Genomic DNA, 21,621 nt, shown 5'->3' on the forward strand with positions numbered 1-21,621 from the left:
CCTGCTGCCGTGCCCGGGGCACACGGGGCGCGCTGTGCTGGGGCTGCTCCCGTACCTGCGGCCGTGCCCGAGGCACACGAGTCTCCCTGGGCTGGCCCTGCTTCCTCCTCCCCGCCCGCGGCTGCTCCAGCATCCTCCGCCGTGCCCACGGGCTCCTGGGCGCCGGGAGCGGCCCTGGGGGACACCGGGGGCTCGCTGGTGCCGGGCACGGGGCGGGGGCAGAGGGGTCTGGGCACTCACGTGCGGAACAGCAGGTCGTGCAGCCCTGGGGGGACAGATGGGTGAGGCGAGGGGGCCGGGGTCGCGCTGTGGCCCCCGGGGAGCCCCCGCGGCCCGGCACTCACGCGGCAGGGTCTCCCGGTGGCGGGCGATGCAGTGCACGGCCAGCAGCGAGGCTGCGCTGGCCACCAGCATCCCCGCCACCGCCGCCCCCGTCACCGCCGGGTAGGCCTCGAAGGGAGGCTCGGCTGGAAGAGAGCAGAGGGAACATGGCAGGCAGCAGGGACGGGCGGAGCCCAGAAAGGCTCCGGAAGGTGCGAGCCCGTGCCTGAAACCTGCTGCCGGCTCCTCACGCTCCACGGGATGGACACGCTGCCCTTCTCCACTCAACCCTTGCTCTGCCCCCACGGAGCAGCCCCTGCCCACTTCACCTGGCGTCTGCACCTCGGAGGGGTGCCCGGCCGTGCGGTGGTTGACGGCCAGCACGCGGAACGCATAGAGCACCGCGGGGTCCAGCCCCCCCAGGCGCCGGTCGCGGGAGTGCGGCTCGATGTCGCCGGCGGCTGTTTCCCAGGGGCTGGCGGTCTCCCGGAGGGGCTTCTTGGTTTGGCGCCGCTGCACCACGAAGCCGGTGAGGTTGCCGGCGCCCTGCGTCCGCCACTCCAGCCGCACCTCGGTGCGCGCCCGCGTGTACCGCAGCTTGCTGATGGTGACGTTGGGCGGGGCTGGGTACCCTGCGGCGACACGGCACCCGCCAGGAGGGGCTGGATGCCCCCTGCCCACCCTTGATGCTCCCGTCCCCCCCTTGCCCTTCTCAGGACTCACGGTCCACGCGGAGGCGGACGGGGAGGCTGGCGGTGCCCACGGCGTTGGTGGCGGTGCAGCGGTAGATCCCGCTGTCCCCCGGCCACTCGGCATCCCGCACCGTGAGGTTGACCCACGCTTCTCCCTGCTCCAGCTGGTACTTGGCCAGCCCCGCCGTCACCTCCCGCTCCTTTGGGTCGTACCAAGCCACCGTGGCCCCGAGCCCGGCGCTGCTGCCGCGCTGCCGGCACGCCAGCTGCGCCTCGCCGCCCTCCAGCACCGCCACTTCGCTCTCCGCCTGCAGCTCGGGGACCTCTGCTCGGCGACAAGGGGGGACACTGTGGGCCGGCACTGCCACCCCGCCGCGGCACGCTGGGGACGGGGCCGGCTTACCGAGCCGCAGGCGGCACTCGGCGGCAGCGGCCCGCAGCGGGTGCGCGGCCGCGCACACGAACTCCCGGCCCGCCAGGCTGCCGTCGGTGCCCAGCACCAGCACGGCCAGGGAGGCCGCGGGGTCGCCCAGGGCGCGGCCAGCGCTGTCCCGCCAGCGCAGGGTGACGGGCGGCGTGCCGCCCTGCCAGCCGCACCGCAGCATCACGTACTCGTCACCCTTGGTGGCCGCCGCCGCGCAGCGGGGGCTGCCAGGCGGGACCCCTGCGGGACGGAGCGGGGTCGGCGTGCGGCACTGCCACGCTGAGCCAAAGCACCCCCAAAAAGGATACACGCACTCCCCCCACCCCAGGGAGAGGGGGTTCGGCAATCCCGGACGTGCCACAGCGTCCCCGGTTTTGGGGGAAGCTGAAGGTGCCCCAGGAAAGGCAGCAGCACCCTGGAGTGCCCATCCTATGGTTTGGCACGGCACGGGGTCATTGCAGCTCTGCTGTGACACCCGGGGGTCACAAAGGGGGCTGGGGGCAGATGGACCCACTGGCACTCACACAGGGTGGTCCCACATGCAGCCCCCAGTGGCAGCGCGGGGTGGGAGGCCAGGCAGGAGAAGGAGCTGCCGTTCCTGGTGGCTGCCCCTGACTGGATCCTGGTGGCCATGGAAAAACTGCTCCCCATCAACCCCTCTTCCTCCTCCTCCTCCTCCTGGGGGCCCACCCAGCGCAGCCGGGCCAGGGGGAAGCCCCCCAGCCAGCGGCACCGCAGGGCCACATCCCGCTGATCATCGGAGGCCAGGGCAGAGCAGCTGGGGCTCCCGGCTGGCGGATCTGCAGGAGACCATCGGCACTGGGGAGAGCTTGGGTTCCCCCCAGCCCCACCTCAGATTGCCCCTCCCACCCACATCCTCACCAGGGAGCTGCGCTGGTCCGTCTCACCCTGTGGGACCCTCGTGGGGTTACTTACAGTAGACAGTGAGGACGATGGTGGCCTGGGTGCGCGTCTGCAGGTGGCTGTTCTCGGCCAGGCAGGTGTACGTGCCCGCCTGGGCGCGGGCGATGGCAGGGATGACGTAGGTCTGGCCAATGTGCACCTGGGAGCCGTTGTGCAGCCAGACATAGCGGCTGGGGGGGTTGGAGGGAGCCAGGCAGCTCAGCACCACGTCCTCCCGCTCGCCCGCCGAGAAGCCCCCCTGCTCGGGGGAGAAGGGCTCCACACGGATGGCCGGCTCGTCAGGGCCGTCTGCGGGGACACGGGGCCCTTCAGGCAGGGACAGCCCACAGAGGGCACACAGCCCTCCCTGGGGCTTCCTCCCTCTGGTGGGAAGCCCTTAGAAAGGGTGCACCATGAGGGCTGTGAGCACACCATGACACACAGTGGCCATGGATGCATCGAGGTGGCAGCACACACGGTGGCCATGGTGGCTAGAGAGGCATTATGTGGTGTGGTGTATGATGGCCATGGATACATCAAAGCAGCAAGAAGCCATACCGTGGTGGCCACAGAGACAGTGGTGGCCACAGAGGCATCACGGTGGCAGGATACATGACGCCCATGCATGTTCCATGATAGCTATGGACATACCATGGTGGCAAGAGTGCTCAGAGGCCATGGACAAACCACGGAGCATTGTGGTGGCCACAGATGCCATGGATGGCACCGGCCCTGAAGATGCCATGGATGGCACCGGCCCTGCAGATGCCATGGATGGCACCAGCCCAGAAGATGCCCCCCAGCTGGTGGCTGAGGCCCCCCGAGGTGGGTGGCACCCAGGGCACTCACAGACGATGTCCAGGTAGACGGGGTCGCTGGTGCGGTTGTTGACCTCGTTGTGCACAGTGCAGACGTACCAGCCCGTGTGGCTGCGGTTGGCAGGTGTGAGCTGCAGCTCTGCCCTGGAGCCCCCCAGCCCCGCAGGGGTCACTGAGGGCCCGCCCCGGGGCTCCTGGTGCTGCCAGGAGAAGCTCAGCGGCTCCGTCCCCTCCCGCACGGTGCACGTCAGGGCCACCGCTGCCCCCTCCGCTGCCGCCGCCGCCGTCGGCCGCACGAAGGGCTTGGACACAGGCACTGGGGGCACCGAGTGTGAGCGGCCCCCACCCACATCAGAGTGCCCCAGGACCACCCATCTCCCCACCCAGACAGACTGTTTGGGCAGTGAGTGCCATAGCATTCACTAGCAGTGACTAGTGAAGACCCTGCAGGCTAGTGAGGGGTGCCCTGGCTGTGGGCATGGCCACTTGCTGGGGTAGCTACTGGGACCAGTTTGGGGCGGTGGGATGCTTGGGTGGCCAGGGCAAGGAAATGAGGGTGGCTCAGTGGGCTGCTACGGTGCCTTTTGGGGGGCTACACTGATTGGAGGCCAGGGAGGTTTGCTGGCTGATGGTGTCCTGTGCTGGCTAATGGAGCTCATGGTTGGCTGATGAGTGCTATGTTGGCTTGTGTTGAGCTACCTTGGCTGATAGGATTGGCTAGCAATGTGTTATGGTGGCTAGTAGGATGCTTTGCTGGCTAGTGTAGGACTGTGCTGGCAAGTAGGGTACTCTGCTAACTACTGGGGTGCTTGGTTGGTGAATGGGGTACTACAGTTGCTAGTGAACCACCATACTGGCTAGTGGGACTCTGCATTGGCTAGTGGGGCACTTCGCTGGCTTGCACTACGCTTTATTGACTTGTGGAGCCCTTTGTTGGCTAGGGGGGTGTTTTGTTGGCCAGTGGATGGCTCTGTTGGCTACTGGACAAGGGGCTGGGCTTGACCACGATCTAGGAGAGTGTGATGCTGGCTGCTGCTGGCCAGCAGGTCCCCCCAGGTTGGCCACAGCCAGGGACTTACCCAGGACCCGCAGGAGGACGGCGGCATAGCCCACACGGAGCCGGCCCCGCTCTGGGAAGAGCCCCTGGCAGAGGAAGCGGCCCTGGGCAGCCACCCGCAGCTCCCGCAGCTCCAGCGTCCCGTTGCGCAGCGTCACCCGGCCCAGCGCCCCCGTGCCAGGGGCCACGGCCACCTCCCTGCCCGAGCCCACGGCCACGGCCCGTGGGAGCCCCTCTCCCTGGGGCGTGAAGCTCCAGAAGACCACGGCTGGCGGGGCTGCGGCCGGCGGCCCGCAGCTCAGCTCCACCGCCCGGCCTCGCACGCCCGTCGCCCGCCATTCCTCGTAGGCCGCCTCGCCGGCCGCCAGCGGCTGCCCTGCCCGGGCAGCGCGTCCGTCAGGCCTCTGCTCGCCCCCACCCGAACCGCGGGGACACGCCGGTGCTCACCCCCCGCCAGCGCCGGCAGCAGCACCAGGATCCAGGCTCCCCTCCACGGCGGTGCCCGGCCGCGCTCCATGGCGCCATGTCCAGCACCGGCACGCCGAAGCAGGGCCGCGCTCTCCTGCACCACCTGCTCTCTGGTTACTCCCAGGTAATTAAGCCCAGCCCTGATTAACTGTTAATTATTTATCAACCTGCCAGCAGAGGGGGAACCCGAGCCACTGCCGCCTGGCCCCCTGCAATCTCAGGGCTGGGGAGCGACGCACTTGCTGTGGGAATGGCAGCATCCCTGCCTTCCCCCCACGTGAGAATTTAATCCATGGGGGCTCCCTCCTCCACACACAGTATTTTTTTGGCTAAAGGAGGGGAAAATAAACTGCTGCTCCCCTGTGATCAAAGCTGGGGGGTTCGGAGCTGGGGAAGCCAGGCAAAGAGCAAGGTTTGATATTTCATCTCCCACTGTCTGCAACGCCCCAGACCATCAAACATTCATAGGGGTGGCTGTGCCGTAACGCAATGCCAAGGGGCTGGAGCAAGCCAGGGGGGATTTGGGGGTGCACATGGTGAGGGGGATCAGGGAACACCCAGCAAAGCCTGGAAAACTACCTTCCAGCTCCCATCTCCCTCAACGATCCTTGAATTAGAATTCATTGCTTGTTACCAAAATCACACTGTTAATACCAAATGTGTGTGCTCCCCACAAAGAGGTTTTGGAGCTTGAAATGCCCCAAAGGGTTAAAGCTGGCAGCAAGGAACTACAGAGTCAGGGCCAGGCCCCCTCCTGCTACCACCAGGTCCTGCTTCTGGCTGCGCTCTCGTCACTTTTTGGTCACTTTTTGTGCCCATTCGGGTCAGGTTTGGATAGAAATCTGGATGAGGAGAGCAGGGTGCAGTAGCCAACCCGATAAATGACACCATTGTCAACAATAACCTAATCAAACCTCACCTGCGAGGGCTGATCTATTTCAGAGAATTTTGGTAAAGAAGGAGCCACGCTGGTGATTACAATCAATTTCATTTATTGAAGATTAACAAAGGCACAAACACAGCCCAGTCCCTGTGGTACAACTTCTGTCCTCACACTGCAGGGACCCCGAACATTTGGGTTTCAGACCCCTGGGGTCCAGCCTCTCTCCCTCACCGATGGAATCCTGAACACCTGGATTTTTGAACCCCCGGGGCTCCAACCTCTCTCCTGCACTGTCGGGACCCTGAACACTTCGGTTTTTCCCCGGGATCTGGGATGGCAGCAGTGGATTCCTGCTGCCACCTAGCGAGACGAGGCTCGCTCCAGCCTCTCCTCAGGCAACACAACAAAACTCAACAGCTTCAGGATACAAGAGAACCGGGAAGTCTTCCCCTGCAACTTTTCCTCCTGTTTAGAACTGCAACTGGGATTTGGGAGAACGAATCCCTGCTCCTCACTCCGCTGCAAGCTTCTCCAGCTCGTCCATGTCGTAGGGATCCAGCTGCTTGATCGTGGTCTCTGTAGGAAGGAAAGAGCAATTGTTGGGATGCAGTGCTCACCTGAGCCACTGTCTGTGCCACCTGAGTGCCCCACGCCAGCTGGGAAGCTCCTGGAGTGCTCAGTGCAGCACTTCCCTCTGCAGGGAAATCAGCTGGGAGGAACTGCAGCGGAAATGGGGTCAGCAGGGAAATCAGCTGGGACAAAGCAGGAGGGGAACTGGATCAGGGCAGCAGGCAGCAAGCAGCAGCAGCAGCCCCACGGCAGCAGCATGCAGAGCTCAGCCTCTGATGTGCCCCCTCGCCCACAGCCAGCAGGACAGGGAGGGTCTGTGCCCTCCAGCTGCAACATCACAACATGGAAAGCACAAATCAGATTGCTTGGGGTCATCCTCACACTGGCTCCTTCTGCCCATGGCTGTGGTCGGGCTCATCCACATGCCAGTTGTTCCAGCTGCTCACTGCTTCTACTCCACGGCAACAGTCTTTGCCAGAATGAGTGGCTCGTGTCTTCTCTGCCTGGTGTCTGCCTCAGGCTCACTCCAGGTTCCAAGGACAGGTGAACATTTGAAGGAACCAAGAGGGCTGAGTGGCTCTGAGGCTGGAGATGTGGAAGGGTTGGAAGGGACACAGTTTCCTGCCCATCAGAAGGCTTCTATAACCTTTTTTCCTCTAAAAATCACACAGAAAACAGGCACTGGGATTCAAAAAGCCATCAGTGCAGCCCCGGCATCTGGCAAATCCCATGAAAATCCTCTTGATGCTAGCAAGTGACAATCAATTTCCACTCAGGAAAGATTTCCACAGCTGCCACCTCCTCTCCACAGCCAGGGCTGAGCTAAGCTGGGGCACCAGGTCCCCTGGGATAACTGTTTGCAAGGAAAGGCAGAAAAAATGCCTGAAAGAGGGAAAAGAAGAAAGTGCTGAGGCATCCTGGGTACTGGTAACATCCCCTGCAAGTTGCACACAACCTCCAGGGCTGCTTCTTGGGAAATGTGCCTGCTGGGGAGCAAAAACCACCCTAAAAGCTGTATCTGTGACCCGTTCCCAGAGAGATGAGCCCTGGTGAGAGGAGGAGCCCGACGAGGACGATTTGCCAACAGGCAGTGAGCTGGGGGTCACAGCCCCAGCCCTGCCTCCCAGAGCAGTGGCTCCATGGATACTCACGGAAATACTCCTCTATCTTGTGCACGAGCTGCACGGTCTCTCTCTGCACCACGCTGAAGGCGATGCCGCGGTGCCCGAAGCGCCCCGCCCGCCCGATGCGGTGCAGGTAGGTCTCAAAATCCGGCTCGCCGTCCTGATCCATGGGGAGGCCGAAGTTCACCACCGTGGTGACCTGCTGCACATCGATGCCTGGAAGGGAGGGAAAGGATCCTTTCGGGATACCCTGTCCCACAGGATCTGCTGCTCAAGCCCACGCGGAAGCAGCAGGCCTGGCACATTTGGGTTTGCCAGGATACCTCTGGCACAGACGTTGGTGGCGATGAGGACCTTCTCCTTGCCCTCACGGAAGCGCTGGATGACGCTGGCCCGCTGCACCACTGTCAGCTCTGCTGTCAGGATGGCCACTTGGTGCCCGTCCCGGCTCATCTTCCCCGACAGCCAGTCTGCCAGCCTCCGGGTCTGTGCACACGGGGACAGCCTGAGGCCAACAGCTCCCTCTCCAGAGTCCCCTGCCCCTTCTGAGGGAGCTCATGGCAGTTTCCAACACTCCCCGAGGTCTGCTCCTTTGTTTTGGGGGTCTTGGGAGGAGCCCGCTGTGCCCACATGGTAAAATGACCCATTCCTGCTATTCCCAAGAGGAGAGGGGCAGGGCAGGGCTCTCCCAGGCAGGCCCCTTACCTGGCAGAAGATCATGACCTGACCGATGGTGAAGCTGCCATAGAGGTTGCAGAGGGCCCTGTACTGCTCGTCCGAGCTCTGGCACACCATGAAGTACTGCCTGATGTTGCTCAGGGTGAGCTCCTCCTCACGCAGCTTGATCACGATGGGGTCCGGGATGATGCGCTCTGCAAAGGCCCGCACGGGCTCCTTGTAAGTGGCTGAGAACAGCAGCACTTGGCAGCTCTTGGGAAGAGCCCTGGGGCACGGAAAAAGCTCTGTCAGCCCTGGAGAGCAGCTGCTGCTGCCCAGGAGGACAGAAACCCTAATTTAAACTGATTTTGTGTTGCCTTCAATGGGAAGGGATGATGGCTGACAAGAAAGATGGCGAGGGACTTTTTACAAGAGTCTGGAGTGACCAGAAAAGGGGGGAATGGCTTCACACTGAAAGAAAACAGGTTTAGATATTAGGAGGAAGCTCTTCCCTGTGAGGATGGAGAGGCCCTGGCATAGGTTGTCCAGAGCAGCTGTGACTGCCCCATCCCTGCAAGTGTTCAAGGCCAAGGTGGATGGAGCTCTGAGCAGCCTGGTCTAATGGAAGTGTTCCTGCCAATGGGAAAGGGTGGGAACAAGACAGGAAGATGGGCTTTAAGGTCCCTTCCAACTGAGGCCATTCTGTGGTTCTGTGAGTCAACCCAAGGCCTGTAACAGCTCTAAGGAAAGCTAAATGAGGTGAAGTGTCTTCCTGTGTGTCCAGTGCACGCAGCTGTACAGAAAGACAGACCTGTGGACAAGCCTCTCATGGGCACACTCTCACAGCCCTTTGGTGACAGACACCTCTAAAGCTAGAGAAAAGAAGGGAAAGCAGGGAATCGGGGCAGCAGCTCTCAGCAATCCTCACCTGTGGATGCGGATGCTCTGACAGGACAGGCCCTGCGTGTCGATCATGATGTCGGCCTCATCCAGCACAAACAAGGAGATCTTTGTCAGGTCCAGGATGCGCTGTTTGAAGCACCAGTCCAGTGTGGTGCCTGGTGTTCCGATGATGATCTGCTCCTCCAGCACTGTGCCCTTCAGAACTGCAAGGGGGCAAAAGGCATTTGGCTGCCTCCAGGCATGGAGCTCGCTGCTGCTCTGTGTTCTCCCTTGGCTTGCTCAGACTCTGGCTGCTCAGGGATGCCTTCAAGGGGTCATCATGACAATTCCCTACAGCCTGGGGCATGGGAACCACCCCCATATGGCAAAAAGGAGTCTGCAAGCAGCCAGTGATGACGGAAAAGCCTCCTCAGCAGGAGAGGAGGACAGACACTACTTTATGGATGTCTGGGCAGTCCCTGGTAGCTCCAGGCTCTAAGAGAGGATCCCTGTGCTCCCTTCCTGTTCCTGCAGCAGTGCTGGCAGCCGTGCTGGGCGGGACTCACCTCGGTTTCCCCGGACAGCGTAGTTCACCTTGATGTCAGTGCAGAACTTCCCAATGGTGCGCACCACCTGCCCGATCTGCAGAGCCAGCTCGTAGGTGGGAGCCAGGCACAGGCACTGCCAGGAGAGCAGAGGGAGGAGCTGTCAGCCCCAGGATGGGGCACACGGGGTGCAGGAGCTCGGGGGCATCCCACAGCCCTGAGCACAGGGGGTGGGCAGCATGGCATGGCTGGAGGTTCAGGAGCTGGGCTGTGTTCCAGCTCCAGCCAAGGGGGCAGGAGGAAGCTGCTGCTGCTCTTTTTGAGGAGGAAATGTGTCTCTCAGAAGCGTGGTGCAGCTTGTTCCTGTGCCCTAGTTCAGTCACACTGTTCATACGTACAAAAGGAGATCTCACATGGCTGGAAACAGCTGACAAAGCTGGTTCTGCACCCAGAGAGGGGACTGGGAGTACCTGACCACCAGAAACCAGCAGTGTCTGCAGCTGCTCTTCAAAACCTAAATTCCAGGGTAACTGAAGCCTGGATTGATCCACTCTGGCAATCCTGAGGTGGGCACTGTGCTTTTGGTCCTACCTTCCACTGGGCCCTGGTGGTTCATCATCCCACTCCAGTGGGTCAAGTCAGACTGGAACAGGGACAAAGCCCAGAGCTCTGCCCCTGGCAGCGTCCTGGGCGCCTGGGCCAACCCCTCCTGCAGCAGCTCTCCCTGTCCTGCGTTACCTGCGGGTATTTCTCGCTGGCACTGGCTCTGCTCAACATGGCCAAGACAAAAGCTGCTGTTTTCCCTGTCCCTGACTGGCTCTGGGCAATCAGATTTTGGGGCCTGCAAGGCAAAAGCAGCTTAGTGGAACGGAGGGGTCGGGGCGTTCCTGCTTGGCACCACAGTGCTGGGATGCCGCGAGGAGCCGGGGCTCAGCCGCCTCAGCCCTGTTCCTACTCACGGGTATGCCAGCATCAGTGGCAGAGCCTGCTCCTGGATTTTGGATGGTCTGTTGAAGCCCATCATATAAACCCCCTGCAAGAGCTCCTTCTTCCTGTGGAAACAAAGCATCCAAGTGCCCATGTGAAGGAGGCTGGCATGCTGGAGCGTGGTGGGGCCAGGGGCTGTGGGGACTCACAGGGGCAGCTCCTCAAAGGTCTTGATAGAGAAGAGTGGGGAGCTGGGGTCCCGCTGCAGGATCTCCACGTGCTGCTGGGACTCCACCAGGGATGTGTGGATCAACTTGTTCATCAGCGACAGCTCAGCCAGCGGCACTGGGAAAGGCAGCAGCCCCGTAAATAAAACAAACGGAATCACAGAGTCATCAGGGCTGGGAGGGATCTCTGGAAATCACCCAGTCCAAACCCCCTGCCAAGGCAGGGTCAGCTGGAGCGGGTGACACAGGAACGTGTTCCTGTAGGTCTGGAATGTCTCCAAGGAGGGAGAATCCAGGACCCTCCTGGCCAGCCTGTCCTAGCACTCTGCTGCTCTCCGTGTCAAGAAGTTCTTCCTCATGCTGAGGTGTTTTAATTTACAATAAAGGGCTTGTAATGAGAATCCTCTTCTCTCTCCAGAGGATTTCTTATTCTTCTGTGGGTTCATTAAAGGCAGTACAGGCAACATTCATTATTCTAGACTTACTATCACCATACTCACAAATGAGCATCTAAACACTGAGCCCTTCCCTCCTCTTGATTAAACACCCTCTTGATTAAATTACGGCTAAATATCGTGAGCCGCCCGTCGCTCGGGACCCCGCGGGTCCGGTCCGTGCTCGGCAGGGCTCGGGCTGGCCCCGAGACCCCCCGGACCCACCTCTCTCCTCGTCCTCGTCCTCGGGCTCGGCGCGGAGCGCGGGCGGCGCGGGGAGCAGGCCGAGCCCGCGGGCGGCGCCGCGGCCGGGCCGCTCGGGCCAGCGCAGCCCGGGGCAGCGGGAGGCCGGGCGGCGCGGAGCGGCCCCGTGCCACGGGCAGCCCGGGCCGGGGCCGCCGGCAGCGCCCGCCGCGCCGAGCCCGCGCAGCCCGCGCTCCGCCCCCGCCATGGAGCCGTCCCACAGTGCGGCAGCGCCGGATGGGGCGGCGACATCCGGCACCGGCACCGGCACCGGCGGGAGCGGGTACGGCCGGGACCCCGCGGCCGGGCGGGCGTCCTTGGGTGCTGGGCGCCGGCACCTCGTGGGGCGGGAGGGTCCCCTGCTGCACTCGGGGCTCCGCAGGGTGCCAGCGCCCGTCCCTGCGAGGCTTGGGGGGCTCCTGGGGCACGGGGTGCCGGGAAGCCCCGCGGGGTCGGGAACAGGGACCGTGGAGGAGGGAGAGTTCCCTGCTGGCGACACGGAGCCCGCAGGGTTTGGGGGCTGTGTCCCCCTGCCCCTCGGGGCTGAATCCTGGGACACCGGGAGGGAAGGAGGTGTCCCCAAGGTGATGGAGATGCAGGGAGCCCATGGAGTTTTGGGGGGTCCCTGGGGTGTTGGGGAACAGGGACTCCATAGGGCAGTGAGGGCCCCCAGTTGCACAGAGGGATCCTACATGGAGCCAACACCAGTCCCCATAAAGTTTTGGGTGTCTTTGGGGAATAGAAACTGCCCTGTAGTGGGCATGGGGGGGTCCCTGGGGAGTTGGATGACAGAGACCCTGTAGGGCAGGAAGGGTCCCCTGCTGCAGTCAGGGACATCACAGGCTCTGAGAGGGGAGGGAAGGGGCCCTTGGGTGGTGAAGGAACAAGAAGCTGTAAGGTTGGGGTGCTGTCCCCCATAGGGTTTGGGGAGGGTTTCAAGGGTTCTGGGGTGCAAAGACCCCTTCACAGAGGGATGAGGATCCACAGGGTGCTGGAGAGTCAGGGACCTCCAAACCTGGAAGGTCCCCCAAGATCCCAGAACCCCTTCACTGTGGGGTGACAATGGGGTCCTCAAGCTTCTTTGTTCCCCATCTGGGATCACCTCCAGGGGAGGTTCAGGGGAGGCTGGACACAGAATTCCAGGCTGCAGCTGTCACATGCTTCCCATAATCGTGCTCCCTTTCCCAGCCATCCCACTGAGCTTTCGGGGACCCTTTCTAACACCAGAACTGCCACCTTTTCAGTCCATTCCCATATCTTGGAAAAAATTAACACTAGGAATAGTAATAACACTAGTAGTAGTGCTAATAATACCTTGCTTCCATTCTAAAGCACCTTTATTTTAAAGATGAGGTAAAATAAGGCAAAGGCAGTAGAGTTAGGTGATGCAGAGATAAGTCTGGAATATTGGATGTTGCCTGTAGTGTTTCTAATGAACCAACAGAACAATAAGAAATCTTTGCAGATGCTTTATTGAGAAAGATATTGCTGAGACATTGCAAAGAAAACCTCCTCCACACCAAAAGTTAAGCTGCTTGAAGCGCACCGGGGGGATTTTCCAGACTACAGAGGATGTTGAGGAGAAGAAAGCGGCGGGGCTGTGGCTCTAGGAGGTGGTGCTCCGGCGGGGCATGTGGCAGTTGGCCAGGTCCCAGCGCACGCCGAAGCGCAGCGAGTCGCGCTTCTTCGTCGTGGGCACCTCGTACGTGTTGGGGACGAGGCGCTTCTGCACCCGGCGCGGCAGCCCCGACTGCAGCATCTGCGTCCGCATGGCCCAGCGCAAGCTCTGATGCGAATCCTGCCCGGGAAAGCTGAACCTCTCCCAGTCTTTCCTGTACGCGTTCAGTCTGGCCACCGGGTCAGTTCTCTTCACTCTCTCAGCCTGTGGAGCAATGTAAGCGGCCTCTGTGGGCGGTCGCCGTGGCCTGGAGCGGCTGGACGCAGTGTCGCTCCCAAAATCCCCTTGGACAGAGTAGGGCCTGTCTTCAATGAACCAGTCATCATCATCATCATAGTGCAGGAAGTCCTCCAAGGTGCCGCTGCTGGTCTCTGTTTCCCCTTGGGAGACGGTGTCATCCATGTAAGTCCTGGAATGCCCCAGGTTCCATGGATAGGTGTTTATATCTATCTCAATGCTCGGTGACTCATCGGAGACCTCCACCCTTCCATCAGGTCTGTGCCTCAGCACCTTCCTCTTCATCACCATCCTCCTGTTTTCCCTCTTATCCATGGGAAGGGCTGGCTGTGTGCCACAAACAATGGATGTGTCAGCATAGGGATCATCCTGGAAATACGATGGCATGTCGCAGCATCCCTGCCAGGAGCTCGACGGGCTCAGATCAGCTGCCAGCTGCTCCTCACACTCTGATCCTAGCACCTTCTCCATGGTTCCCACCAAACTGGGTGGATTCTGCAGGAAAAGAAACCAGGGTTAATTTATTGCAGTACATTCAGATTGGCTATAGATGTCAAAGGGGTTCTGATGCTCTTTTTGGGTTCAGGGGTGTTGATTTAGGTTGGGGGTGTCCTCAGTGCACTGCTAAACCTCCTGCTGCCAGCAGAAGGCTCTTCCCTACCGTAACACAAGCACAACCCCTAAATTCAAGCTAGAAATCCACACTAAAATGAATTATGTGATAAATTAGGTACTCATGGAAAAAACACAGGGCAGTTTCCATGCACTGGGTGAGAGATTAATGGTCTTTCCTTGTACCTCTGCTTCTAAACCCAGAATATGTAGTCATAATTTAATCAAGAGACATCCAAGAGGGTGTTTTAATTCCAAAGGAGGGAAGGGCTCAGTGCAGTGTGTTTAGATGTTCATTTATGAGTCTGGCGATAGTAAACCTCCAGCCCTGTGACAAAAAGGGATCCAGACACAGATTCCACTCCGAGCACAGGTTTAGGATCTCTTTAAGGCAATCTGAAAAGCCGCAAGCGTTGCTGGTGCTGCTGGGAGCAGCGGGAGCAGATGGCGGGGCGGGATGAGTGGCAGCCGTCAGCACGCTGTCTGCAGCGGGGATGCAGGTGTGAAAGCGACAAGGGCTCCGTGACGGCTCGCCGGAACGTGCTGCTGCTGACGGAGCAGATCCCATCAGCTGCGGGAAGAGGAGTGATTGAAGCATCCAGAAAAAGAGATTTGAGCAAAATGAAGCTGCCCAAGCTAAGCACCAGTGGCCCTGCCCTGCGTGTGCTCCCCTGGGAACACCAAGGGGCTCAGACAATAAAGACTGACTCTGTTGGTAACAGTTCTTTTGCAGAATAAGCCTAGAGATCTTAAAAAAACCACATAAAAATGCAATCCACCATTTTTTTCTTTCCCTGCAGACCCCAAGGATCCATCAGCAACAAACTGACATTCCAAGGTGGTGGCTATGGCTGAGGAGAGCACAGCTACTGACCATGAGCAGCTCCTGAGGAGGGTGCAGGAGCTGGAAGTGGAGGTGAAGCGGCTGCAGGAGAAGCTCCAGGAGGACAAGGAGGGTGCTGGGAGGAAAGAGGCTCCTCCAGCCCCGGGGAAAGCCAGGAAACGCCAACAACGGCCCTTTGATTTCGGCGCCCACAGCCGCAGACACGTGGCACTGCGCATCGCCTACCTGGGCTGGGGCTACCAGGGCTTCGCCAGCCAGGAGAACACCCCCAACACCATCGAGGAGAAGCTCTTTGAAGCCCTGAAGAAGACACGGCTGGTGGATGACAGACAGACGTCCAACTACCACCGCTGTGGGCGCACAGACAAGGGTGTCAGTGCCTTTGGGCAGGTCAGCATCTCCGTGGGGGCTCCTGTCGGTTTTCCTGGGTGGGGTGGAGTTCTGATGGGCTTACTGTCCTACAGCACTGCTTGGATTTGTTCTTTAAAAGCCATCAGCTCTTAACCCTGGAAGTGAACCTGGCAATGGCTTCCTGCATGTGCAATTATGATTTCAGACCTTTGAAGCCTTTTCAGTGCCATTTCCCCCCATATTAATTGTTTTCCAGGGTCCTGTTTTAGGAGCATAAAACGTGTTTTAGGTTGCAGATTCCCCAATAGCTTGGTGATGCCCTGCCCTCGGCAGGGCCCTCTCAGCTCATTTAACTTGCCAACCCTACAAAAACCCAAAATCTCCAGGAACCGGCTCACTTCCTGCAGCATCAGGCAGCTGAATTCCTGCACAGAAGGGTCTGAGGGGAGCTGCAGCCAGCGGAAGGGAGCGTGGGAGTGGGAGCTGGAGGGAGGGAAGCAAGCTGGCCTGCTTGGTGGGCATGGAGCCATCAGGCTGGCTGAGACACTGGGGAGAGAGCAACCTTGGTGGCTTCACCATAGGGCTGGTTCTCCTTTCCTCCCTCCCAGCACAGAAAGCAAAGCTGGTCTAGGTTTAACTTCAAAGGGCTGCTCTGCTCTCCTTCACAGGATGAGCCACATGAAATCAGGGCATTTGGTGCCTTCTCTTGCACCACTTCAGCACACGGCACCCACGGTGGGAATGAACTTGTTCCCACACCAGGCTTCCCGGCCAGCCAGGCTGTTACTGCCTTCAAGTCATCACCTCCAGCTTGAGAAAAAAAAAAGCACATTATAACCCCGTGACTGAAGATGAAGCTGTTCCGAGACTGTGCTACGTAGGCAGCCTGCAACTTTCCCTGTTTTATTAATGGAATCCATGGCATCTGCTCGGGTCCTCAGAGGCACTCGCAGCTCTGCCATGGTAGGATTGCCTGACTGAAGCCACCTTCATCTGTAGGAGATCCTGGATTTATTTCCCAGAGGTGTGGGAAGACTTGGCTCCACAGGCCGCTGCGCCCATCCATCTGCGCTCTAATCCTGTCTTTCCTCGTTTCTGCAGGTGATCTCCCTGGATCTGCGCTCCAGCCTGCCAGATGGACAGCAGCTCAACGGCCACGAGGGCGAGGGGCAGCAGGAGGAGCTCCGCTACACCCACATCCTCAACAGGGTGCTGCCGCCCGACATCCGGGTGCTGGCCTGGGCCCCCGTGGGGGCAGAGTTCAGTGCGCGCTTCAGCTGCCTGAGCCGCACGTACCGCTACTTCTTCCCCTGCGCCCAGCTGGACGTGGCGCTCATGGACGCCGCGGCCCAGCGCTACGTGGGCACCCATGACTTCCGCAACCTCTGCAAGATGGACGTGGCCAACGGGGTGCTCAACTTCCAGAGGACGATCCTCAGCGCCAGGGTGACCTGGGTGGGCAGGGGAGGAGAAGCCAGGCCGCGGGATCCCTTCCAGCTGTGCCAGTTCGAGGTGACAGGACAGGCATTCCTGTACCACCAAGTCCGCTGCATGATGGCCGTGCTCTTCCTCATTGGCCAGGGCATGGAGAGCCCAGATGTCATTGATGAGCTGCTGAACGTGGAGAAGAACCCACGGAAACCACAGTACAGGTAGGGATTGGTGTGGGAAACCCAGTGGGCTGCTCTTCAGGGCAATAGCTTTGCCTGGAGTTTAAACCATGCCAGCACACGAAGCAGTCTCATGCATGGAAACAGACTGCCAGTGGCCTCACTGGAATGTATCCACAAGGATCTCTGTTTTCTTGCTCTTGAGCAAAGTTTTGATAGCTGTAGTCCTTGGTATTTGGTGAAAATTAAGGCACTTTTTACTCAGAAAGAAAGTTCTGTGAAGGTTAGGACTGCTTTTGGCAGATCCATTGTTCTTGACCCTTTCTCTGGTCCCACCTCTTGTCCTTGTCCACAGCATGGCGGTTGAGTTCCCTCTGGTCCTGTATGACTGCGAGTTCCCAGACCTGCAGTGGCTCTACGACCCAGAGGTGCAGGGCTTCAACGTGACACACTTGCAGCAGCTCTGGGCCAGCCATGCCATCAAAACCCACGTGCTCCGGGACATGCTGGCAGGGCTGGATGCTGCTCCCGTGGCCACCAGAAAAGGTAGAGAGGCTCTGGGGGGAATAACTTGGAATGCATGCTGACAGACAGCAGGGTTAGACAGGATATTGGGAAGAAATTCTTCCCTGGGAGGGTGGGCAGGCCCTGGCACAGGTTGCCCAGAGAAGCTGTGGCTGCCCCTGGATCCCTGGCAGTGTTGAAAGTCAGGCTGGACAGGGCTTGGAGCAACCTGGGATAGTGGAAGGTGTCCCTGCCCATGGGAGGGGGTGGAACCAGATAAGCTTTAAGGTCCATTCCAACACCAGCATTATGGGATTGTGTGAATTACAGAGGATTAACTGCTTAAAAAAAAAAAGAAAAGAAAAAACAAGAGAAAGAGAGAAAGAACGGGATAATTAAATGTTGTTTTTCCATGATGCCACAGGTCCAGGGAGCAGCCTGGTGCCCTGGGGTGAGCTGCAGCCCCCACTCCACAGCCAGATCAGCGGCTTCGTGGAAGGGGTCCAGGCCCGCACCTACAAGCCGCTGCTGGCCCGGCCCAGGTGCGAGGGGCTGGAGGCGCGGATCGAGCACTTCGTGCGGAGGGGCCGCATCGAGCCGCCCCAGGGCCCCGGGCTGCCGGGGGAGCCCCCCGAGGGCAAGCGGGGCAGCACCGGGGCCCCCGAGCAGCAGCCCAAGAGGATCTGTACGGACACCGAGTGACGGGGCACCTCGGCGTGGGGACAGTAGACCCTTCACCCTTTTTTTAAACTACTGTAGTTGAAAAAAAAAAAAGTGCTTTTCTAGTGCTATTTTTTATAAATCTCAAGAAAAACCAGCGAAACGGTGTTGTGTCCTGGCTGGGGGGCAGTGGGAGGGGGCTCGGCGCTGAGGGGAAGGCCGAGGCCGGACTGGGACCCCCCACCCCTCTCGCTCCCGGTACCTCCGGCCCGGCCGCGCCGCTCCCGCTGCTCCGTTGTGACCCGCAACCGCCGCCGCGGTTTAAACACCCCCGCGCGCCGCCATTGGCCAGCGCGGCTGTCGCTCAGCGAGCGGCACCTTCCCATTGGACAGGCGCTCCGCGGTGCCGCACCCGCGGCGCCGCCATTGGCCGGCAGAGGGACGCGGAGAAGGAGGCAGAAGATGGCGGCGGGCGGCGGCGCGGCCAGGCGCTGTTGGCGGAGTGGCGCGGGGCTGGCCCGGGCGGTGCGGGGCGTCTGCGGGAGCGGACGGGCGCCGGCGGCTCTGCGGGCGGAGGAGCTGGCGGAGCGGCTGCGGAAGAGCGAGGAGCAACAGCGAGAGGTGAGCGGAGTGCGGGCCGCTGGGCCCGGTGTCTCCGGACTACAACTCCCGGCGTGCACAGCGAGCGGGGCGAGCGGGTGAGGGATCGGCTGGGATGGGAGAAAAACCATCCAGCTGCACTGCCAGGGGATGGTTCCCCTACACCAGGGTGCTCCACGCCCCTTCCAAACCTGGCCTTGGGCACTCCCAGAGATGGGGCAGTGCAACCTGTGTCAGGGCCTCACCACCCTCACAGGGAAAATTTCTTCCCAGTATCCCCTCTAATTCCGTGTTTTCTCGGTGTGAAGCTATTCCCTCTTATCCTATCACTCCAGGCCCTTGTTCAAAGTCCCTCTCTAGCTTTCCTGGAGCCCCCTTAGGCACTGGAAAGGGCTCTAAGCTCCTTCCAGAGCCTTCTCCAGATAAACACCCCTCTCCCAGCCTGGCTCCAGCCCTGGAGCATCTCCGTGGCCTCTCTGGCCTGGCTCCAGCAGCTCCAGCTCCTCCCTGTGCTGGCCCCCGAGCTGGAGGCAGCTCTGCAGGTGGGGTCTCACCTGGGGGCAGAGGGGCAGAGTCCCCCCTGCCCTGCTGCCCACGCTGGGGATCAGCCCAGCACAGGGGGGCTCTGGGCCAGGGCCTGTCCAGCTCTCCCCCCCTGCACCCCAAGTGCTTCTCCCAGAGCTGCTCTCCAGCCCTTCCTCCCCAGCCTGCACTGATCCTGGGGGCTGCTCTGACCCAGGAGCAGCACCTGCCCTTGACCTTGTTGAACCTCATGAGATTCCCCAGGGCCACTGACTGAGCTTGTCCTGCTCCCTCTGGGTTCCAGGCTGTCCCTCAGCCATGGAGCAGGAGCACAGGGAAGGCGAGCACGTTGCTGCAGGTGCCAGTGCAGGTTTGTGTGAGAGCCAAGAGCTGTTTAAACCCCACCACTGGCGTCTCCTTCTCTCCTCAGATCCCCAAGGACCCGACGCAGCGATGGCTCCGGGAGCTCGCTGCAATGAGCCAGCAGCTGCAGCAGGTTCACCCCAACGTCCTGGCCAAGATCCTTAAGCAGAGAACTCTGTACCAGAATGAGGAGATTGTGGTGATAGACAAACCCTACGGGCTCCCTGTGCATGGTGAGGGCGAGTGGGGAATGGAATGGGTCCATGATGCTTACGGGATCCTCTGTCTCTGCCCTTCCTGTGGTGGGGTTTCCCTTCCCAGGGAGGTTCCAGGGGCTTGGCCACTGTCAGATCTCGGCCTTCCCTTGCATTTTGGGGTGATTTAGGGTGCATGGGGAGTATGAGAGGTGAGACTCCTTGCTGCTGGGTCACACAGGCGGCCCTGGCATCAAGAACTGCATCGCTGACGTGCTGCCCATTTTGGCCAAGATGCTGGAGAACATGAAAGCTGAGCCCCTGCACCTCTGCCACCGGCTGGACAAGGAGACCACGGGTGTGATGGTGCTGGCACGGAGCAAGGAGGCAGCAGAGAAGATCCGTCTGCTCTTCAAAACCCGTCAGGTGGAGAAGATCTACTGGTAGGAAAGGCTTGAGTGAAGATGGGGCTGTGAAAGGCCTTTAAAAAAGGGTGAGGGGACCCTGGGGTTGGGGTTTTATGGAAGTAGAGGGTGTTGCTTATCTTGTCCCTTCAGCACCTTCAGAACTGGGTCGTGGGAGAGGGGCTGAGGGGAGGGTTCCTGTCCTGTGAGAGCAGCACCCCGCAGACCTCTGCTTTCTCTTTCCAGGGCAATTGTCCTGGGGGACCCCGACCCTGTTGAGGGCGTTGTGGAGATCCCCATTGTGGAAAAGGAGGTGCAGAGCCACCAGTCCCACTACAAGGTGAGTCCTGTGTTCCCTGGCTGCCATTCTGGCCAGGCAGCCCCAGCATCCCCTCGTGTCTCCCCCAACTCTTGTCTTGGCAACCCCTTGTGTGAGGGCACGAGGCTTGACTCCATTTTCATCAGAAGGCTGATTTATTATGTTATATAGTATATTAAAATACTACATTAAACTAAAAGAACAGAGAGAAGAAGATCAGAAGGCTACAAAGACAAGAATAGAATAGGAATAGAATGCATAACAAAATCCTGTGCCTGCTCACAGCCTTGGCCCAGGTGGCTGTGATTGGGCACTAATTGAAAACAATCCACATGGACCAATGACAGATTCACCTGTGGCACTCCACAGCAGCACACAGTTATTGTTTACATTTCTTTCCTGAGGCTCTCAGCTCCTCAGGACAGGAAAAATCCTAGCAGAGGATTTTTCACTAAAATATCATGTCACACCCTCAGATGACTCTGGCCCCCAAGTACCGCGTGCGTCCCGAGGACGGGAAGGTGGTGAAGGCCCGCGGGGAGCGGCGCGCCGAGCGCGCGGTGACGCGGTACCGCCGGCTGGCCGCCGCCTCTGCCTGCTCCCTGCTGCAGCTCCAGCCCGTCACCGGTGAGTGCGGCCTGCCCGGGGCTGGGTGTGCTCTCTGCGCAGGGGAGCTTGTCGTTAGACATGGCTGGAATTGTTTTTGGGACAGTGCTCTGGGAATGAGCCCTGCTGGGGCGATGCTTCGCTGCCGAGCTGTTTGCTGGCTGCCAGTGATTTCAGCATGGCTTTGTCCAGCACTGAGGGTGAGGCCTGGCCCAGCTGGATGTCAGCTTTCTCTTCCCCTTTTCACCTCAGGGGTGAAGCACCAGATCCGGGTTCACCTGGCCTATGGCTTGGGATGCCCCATCCTGGGGGATCACAAATACTCGCACTGGAGCAAACTGGCGCCCCAGGTAAGGCAGGTCTTGCACTGGGAAGCACCTGGAGCCCCTTGTGTCCCCCAGCTGCTCGTGGGCTGGGGATTTCGAGTCCCAGCTGGAAAGCTGCAGTTTTGAAGGGAACATTTTCTGTCCTTGCTGCAGAAGCTTCCCGAGCTCACCCTGAGGAGGCTGAAGCTGGAGCAGAGCAAGGCTCGGCACCTGCCCCTGCACCTGCACGCCCACCGCCTCTGCCTGCCCCTGGGCCAGCCCTTAGACTTTGTCTGCAAGCTGCCCCTCTTCTTCCAAAAAACCCTGAGGAAGCTGGAGCTGGACATCCCTAAGGACTGACGAGGCAGGAGTGGAATGGTGCCATGTATCTCCACATCTCCAGCACGGGCAGCAGCTGTGCCCACCTTGGAGCTGGTGGTGGGGTGAAGCCTGCAGTCTCTGTGCTGCTGGATTTAGAGTGGGTGCCTACGTGTGCTTCTGGCCCAGGAAAGCACTGGACACACTGAGGAGCCTCTAGCTGAGACGAACAAGGCTGGGTGGAACTTGGGCTTCGCCTGATTTGTGTTTTGAACTTGTCTCTGGGCAATAAAAGCTCCAGTTCCCTCGAGGGAAGGTG

General features: G+C 60.2%; 5 protein-coding genes across 10 annotated transcripts; 2 read left to right on the top strand and 3 right to left on the bottom strand.

Annotated features, from left to right (window-relative positions):
- Window positions 1-34: 34 nt before the first annotated feature.
- Window positions 35-4,732, bottom strand: VSIG10L2 (V-set and immunoglobulin domain containing 10 like 2). The gene is made up of 9 exons (XM_064397537.1): window positions 4,663-4,732; window positions 4,238-4,591; window positions 3,190-3,474; window positions 2,374-2,649; window positions 1,962-2,237; window positions 1,045-1,677; window positions 651-953; window positions 345-467; window positions 35-265 (listed from the first exon to the last, which is right to left on the bottom strand). Exons 1-9 carry the CDS (start codon window positions 4,730-4,732, stop codon window positions 237-239), a joined length of 2,349 nt encoding a protein of 782 aa, XP_064253607.1. The 3' UTR covers window positions 35-236.
- Window positions 4,733-5,658: 926 nt separating this feature from the next.
- DDX25 (DEAD-box helicase 25) lies at window positions 5,659-11,398 on the bottom strand. Of its 3 annotated transcripts, none has more exons than XR_010350295.1 (11): window positions 11,158-11,398; window positions 10,481-10,616; window positions 10,304-10,396; window positions 10,083-10,185; window positions 9,366-9,480; window positions 8,846-9,023; window positions 7,966-8,203; window positions 7,584-7,746; window positions 7,288-7,476; window positions 6,518-6,792; window positions 5,659-6,142 (listed from the first exon to the last, which is right to left on the bottom strand). XR_010350295.1 is itself a non-coding variant. In XM_064397776.1 (10 exons), exons 1-10 carry the CDS (start codon window positions 11,381-11,383, stop codon window positions 6,078-6,080), a joined length of 1,506 nt encoding a protein of 501 aa, XP_064253846.1. In that variant the 5' UTR covers window positions 11,384-11,398; the 3' UTR covers window positions 5,659-6,077. The 3 variants fall into 3 exon arrangements, 1 of the variants encoding a protein (XP_064253846.1); XR_010350294.1 differs by having other exon boundaries at window positions 6,518-7,018; XM_064397776.1 differs by lacking the exon at window positions 6,518-6,792.
- Window positions 11,373-17,850, top strand: PUS3 (pseudouridine synthase 3). 4 transcript variants are annotated; one of them, XM_064397777.1, is made up of 5 exons: window positions 11,373-11,458; window positions 14,503-14,936; window positions 15,999-16,549; window positions 16,863-17,053; window positions 17,436-17,849. In XM_064397777.1, exons 2-5 carry the CDS (start codon window positions 14,550-14,552, stop codon window positions 17,711-17,713), a joined length of 1,407 nt encoding a protein of 468 aa, XP_064253847.1. In that variant the 5' UTR covers window positions 11,373-11,458; window positions 14,503-14,549; the 3' UTR covers window positions 17,714-17,849. The 4 variants fall into 4 exon arrangements, with proteins under 4 accessions (XP_064253847.1, XP_064253849.1, XP_064253848.1 ...); XM_064397779.1 differs by lacking the exon at window positions 11,373-11,458 and adding an exon at window positions 13,585-14,413; XM_064397778.1 differs by lacking the exon at window positions 11,373-11,458 and having other exon boundaries at window positions 14,448-14,936.
- HYLS1 (HYLS1 centriolar and ciliogenesis associated) lies at window positions 12,630-18,073 on the bottom strand. The gene is made up of 2 exons (XM_064397787.1): window positions 17,934-18,073; window positions 12,630-13,585 (listed from the first exon to the last, which is right to left on the bottom strand). The coding sequence occupies exon 2, from the start codon at window positions 13,559-13,561 to the stop codon at window positions 12,782-12,784; it is 780 nt and encodes a 259-aa protein (XP_064253857.1). The 5' UTR covers window positions 13,562-13,585; window positions 17,934-18,073; the 3' UTR covers window positions 12,630-12,781.
- An 18-nt stretch (window positions 18,074-18,091) lies between these two features.
- On the top strand, window positions 18,092-21,612 carry RPUSD4 (RNA pseudouridine synthase D4). Its single transcript, XM_064397786.1, has 7 exons — window positions 18,092-18,292; window positions 19,224-19,389; window positions 19,592-19,793; window positions 20,001-20,094; window positions 20,550-20,700; window positions 20,932-21,029; window positions 21,159-21,612. The coding sequence occupies exons 1-7, from the start codon at window positions 18,134-18,136 to the stop codon at window positions 21,342-21,344; spliced, it is 1,056 nt and encodes a 351-aa protein (XP_064253856.1). The 5' UTR covers window positions 18,092-18,133; the 3' UTR covers window positions 21,345-21,612.
- The last annotated feature ends 9 nt before the right edge of the window (window positions 21,613-21,621 follow it).

Source organism: Passer domesticus, chromosome 23, assembly GCF_036417665.1.
Source record: "Passer domesticus isolate bPasDom1 chromosome 23, bPasDom1.hap1, whole genome shotgun sequence".
Lineage (NCBI taxonomy): Eukaryota > Metazoa > Chordata > Aves > Passeriformes > Passeridae > Passer > Passer domesticus.